The 4,340-nt window shown below is 48.4% G+C and overlaps 1 protein-coding gene across 1 annotated transcript in view; it reads left to right on the top strand.

Annotated features, from left to right (window-relative positions):
• The window catches only part of SPTAN1 (spectrin, alpha, non-erythrocytic 1), an 82,637-nt gene that overhangs the window by 67,129 nt on the left and 11,168 nt on the right, over positions 1 to 4,340 (top strand). Inside the window, exons 41-42 of the mRNA XM_011931450.1 lie at positions 173 to 305; positions 2,467 to 2,565. Of these exons, the coding sequence (XP_011786840.1) occupies positions 173 to 305; positions 2,467 to 2,565 (232 nt within the window). The remainder of the gene's footprint in view (positions 1 to 172; positions 306 to 2,466; positions 2,566 to 4,340) is intronic.

The following is a 4,340-nucleotide window of genomic DNA, read 5'->3' as shown; positions in this document are numbered from 1 at the left end:
GGTCTCGATCTCCTGACCTCGTGATCCGCCCGCCTCGGCCTCCCAAAGTGCTGGGATTACAGGCCTGAGCCACCGCGCCCGGCTTTTGTGAATGTTTTTAAGCATATGTTAACTATCACAATCAAAGCTGGAGGAGATTATGGCTGATTTTCTTCCTGTCTCCTATAATTAGAGGTCAGCGGCTTGAAGAGTCCTTGGAATATCAGCAGTTTGTAGCCAATGTGGAAGAGGAGGAAGCCTGGATCAATGAGAAAATGACCCTGGTGGCCAGTGAAGATTATGGAGACACTCTTGCCGCCATCCAGGTGAGACAGAAACCAAAGGTGTCACCTGCTTTCTCTCTTGGCAACTGCTTGCTGGTCATCATTTCCCTGTTGGTTTGTTAAAGGGCCCTGCTCTTAATAGGAGAGCACACAGGGCCCCCAGCCAAGGCCTCAGTAGTTGGTTTTAACCCTCAAGATCTCACACTAGGGGACATCGCCCTTCAGTAGACACAATTGGTGTGGCTTTGTCATTCTCGGTTCCCGGGCCCTGTGATTCACCAGGCAGCGGTGGGCTTGGGTCTTCGTATTAGTTTCCTGGGGCCTCCATAAATAAGTACCACAGGCAGAGTACCACAGACGGAGTACCACAGACGGAGTGGCACAGACGGAGTGGCACAGAGTGGCTGTAGGACAACAGAGGTTTATTGCTTCTCAGTTCTGGAGGCCAGAAGTCTGAAATCAAGATGCAGGCAGGACCATGTTCTCCAGACCTGTAGGGGAGGATCCTTCCTTGCCTCTTCCAGTTTTTGTTGGCACCAGGTGCCCTTGGCATGTGGCATCATCACTCTAGTCTCTGCCTGTCTTCACGTGGCCATCTTCCCTCTGTGTCTGTCTTCACTTGGCATCACTGTGTGTCTATTCACATTTCTGTGTTCTGGTGTAAGAATATCAGGTGTATTGGATTAGGGTCCACCCTAATGACTTCATCTTACCTTTGCAGAGTACGTTTACAAAGATCCCCTTTCCACATTCATGGGTACCAGAAGTTAGGACTTCCTCATCTCTTGAGGCGGACACAGTTCAGCCCATCACATACTCCCTAAATTGGTTAACTATTGCTACATAACAACCTGCCTAAATGTAGTGGTTGAAGGCAGCACCCATTTCTTATTTTTAAGAATAAGATCCACAGATCCATGGGAAATGGATCCATTTCCCAGTGGCATCTGCAGCTGTCACTGGTGGTCCCTCATGCTCCTGCATTCAGGCAGAGCGTGGCTGGGCTGAGAGATCAGTCACACACTGGCAGCTGAGCCTGAGTGTCACCCAGCCTGGACATCTCTCTTCCCCTCCACATGGCCTGTTGTCCTTCAGCTGGCTAGATCAGCCTCTTTCAGCAGCACTCAGACAGGCAAAGGCAGGAGCTGCAAGGTGTCTGCAGCCTCACACATCACTGCCTTCTGGCCAAAGCAAGTCCCAAGACAGCCCAGAGGATAGATTCGCCTCTGGAAAGGAGATGCTGCAAAATATCATGGTCAGATATGTCTAAATTCCTGTCCCCAGATGTGGAAGCAGGAGTATGCACTCCCAGGAATCGAGTTAGCTCTGAGCCACCTTCCTCACCGTAGGAAGCATCCTCCACTAGTCAGGGTGATTCAGGTAGAATTTAGGTGGTCAGTCATTTCCCATCCTCTGCATAGTTGAGTTCCCTGGAAGCAACAAAAAAGGCATTGTCTGCAGTGCTTAAACTGTACTAAAGAAAAGACCTGGGGCCAGGCATGGTGGCTCATGCCTGTAATCCCAGCACTTTGGGAGGCTGATGCGGGCAGATCACCTGAGGTCAGGAGTTGGAGACCAACCTGGCCAACATGGTGAAACCCCATCTGTACTAAGAAATATAAAAATTAGCTGAATGTGGTAGTGCATGCCTGTAATCCCAGCTACTTGGGTGCCTGAGGCAGGAGAATCACTTGAACCTGGGAGGCAGAGGTTGCAATGAGCCGAGATCACACTGCTGCACTCCAGCCTGGGCAACAGAGCAAGACTCTGTCTCAAAAAGAAAAAGACATGACTTGGAAGGCCTTTTCTGAGATGTGTTCAAGTTAAACCTTAAAAATGTGTCATTTTTGTTTGGGTGTGTGTCTTCAGCTTGGTTTGTGTCATTCTTGTGGTCCTCTTGGGGGAGAAGAGACCGTAAGACACTGTTGATGGATGACAAAGGGTTTGACCCTTCCCAAAGGTCCAAAGACTGTCCCTGCCAAGGCCTGTCCCAACACCGCTGGTTACTCTCACTGCCTCCTGTTTTCCTTCCTTTTATGATTCTCTATTTGTTAATGTTCCTCTTTATTGTCCTCTTCCCCAGCTAGACTGTAATGTGTGCATGGACAGGGACCATAGCGGTTTTGTCACTCTCTGTCCCTGGGGCCTAGCCCACAGCACATAGCAGGCTCTCAATAATGGGCCGTGGCTGCTTCTACTCCAGGGCTTACTGAAGAAACATGAAGCTTTTGAGACAGACTTCACCGTCCACAAGGATCGCGTGAATGACGTCTGCACCAATGGACAAGACCTTATTAAGAAGGTGAGTCCAGCCCATTGGTAAGACCTCCATCACCCACTGGGATACCCACATGTTGGTACCACAGAGGTCCCCCAAAGTTCACTTCCTGGGATGTTCAAACCAAGGTCTGCGTGGAAACCAGTAGCAATTTCATTCCTGTGTTTCGTGACAAGTTGGATATTTCCCCCTTTTTAAAGCCAGTAAAGTTATTCTGCAGTGCTTATTTTTTCTGCATTAAGCAACAGAGACACTGGCACTCCCAAATGCTGCTCTTAGTTTATTTCTCAAGCAATACAGTCTCTTTATAGGGACAGTAGAAAATGCAAATAAGCAAATCATAAAATAAAAACTACCCATAAAGCCCCACCCAGAGACTACACATTAGATCTTTGTGTCTTACCTGCCAGACCTTTTCTCTCCACAGGTATAGAGCTACCAACTAGATCAAACAGCCACAGAGATTCCCGTTTAATAGGATCTTATCACTCCATAAATTATCAAAAACCTGGAGCCTGTACAGGGCATTTTAGAAATGAATCTACTTCATTCACTTCACTTTTGGGAGAAAACAAAATGAAGGGACTTGGTGCTTTCCCAGCAACAGTGAAGCCACATCCCTCCCACATGGAAGCTCTAGACTGAAGGCTGTGCATCCATGGGTCTGGAATTCACCAGCAGTCACTCAGGTGCAGTGGCGCACCTGGAGTGCCTCAGGACAGAGGTGTTTTTGTTTGTTTTTTTTTTTTTTGAGATGGAGTCTTGCTGAGTAGCCCAGGCTGGAGTGCAGTGGCACGATCTCAGCTCACTGCAAGCTCTGCCTCCTGGGTTCACGCCATTCTCCTGCCCCAGCCTCCTAAGTAACTGGGACTACAGGCACCTGCCACCACACCCGGCTAATTTTTTGTGTGTTTTTAGTAGAGATGGGGTTTCACTCTGTTACCCAGGATGGTCTTGATCTCCTGACCTTGTGATCCACCCGCCTCGGCCTCCCAAAATGCTTGGATTACAGGCATGAGCCACCACATCGGGCCAAGGACAGAGGTTTTAACAGCTTTGGTCTTCTGTCACACATCATGAGAAAGATTTCTCATCACAGAGGTTGCACTCAGCAGTCATGGCCTTGACCCTAGGGTTTGATCCATAGGCAGCAACAATGTAGCTAAAATCCATTTCACTGGAGAGCTTTTTTTCCTTGCTCTGATCTGCAAATAAACTAGCACGAAACTAATTTCAGACACATGTATAGATGTAGACGTGGCTCCTGCACACTTAACCCCCCAACACACACCCAGACAACATTCCCTGTTCTTCAAGCTAGGAGATCACCGGTGTGAGTGGCCTTCAGCCTTCTAGCAATGAGCTGGCTGCTTTTTTTTTGAGACGGAGTTTTGCTCTTATTGCCCAGGCTAGAGTGCAGTGGCGCAATCTTGGCTCACCACAACCTCCACCTCCTAGGTTCAAGCGATTCTCCTGCCTCCGCCTCCCTAGTAGCTGGGATTACAAGCATGTGCCGGCTAATTTTGTATTTTTAGTAGAGACGGAGTTTCTCCATGTTGGTCAGGCTGGTCTCAAACTCCCGACCTCAGGTGATCTGTCCACCTCGGCCTCCCAAAGTGCTGGGATTACAGGTGTGAGCCACCGTGCCTGGCCAGCGAGCCAGCTGCTTTGTCCTCAGCAACAGCCTGTTTCCTCCTTGAATTTCTCTTTCAATTCTTTTTTCTTTTTCTTTTTCCTCTTTTCACAGGTGTTAAAGAATTTCTCTTTCAATTCAATGTGACTTGTAGTATTTTTTTTTT

This window comes from Colobus angolensis, unplaced genomic scaffold (assembly GCF_000951035.1).
Source record: "Colobus angolensis palliatus isolate OR3802 unplaced genomic scaffold, Cang.pa_1.0 Scaffold9, whole genome shotgun sequence".
In the NCBI taxonomy this organism is placed as follows: domain Eukaryota; kingdom Metazoa; phylum Chordata; class Mammalia; order Primates; family Cercopithecidae; genus Colobus; species Colobus angolensis.
This window is presented reverse-complemented; position numbering and strand designations above follow the sequence as displayed.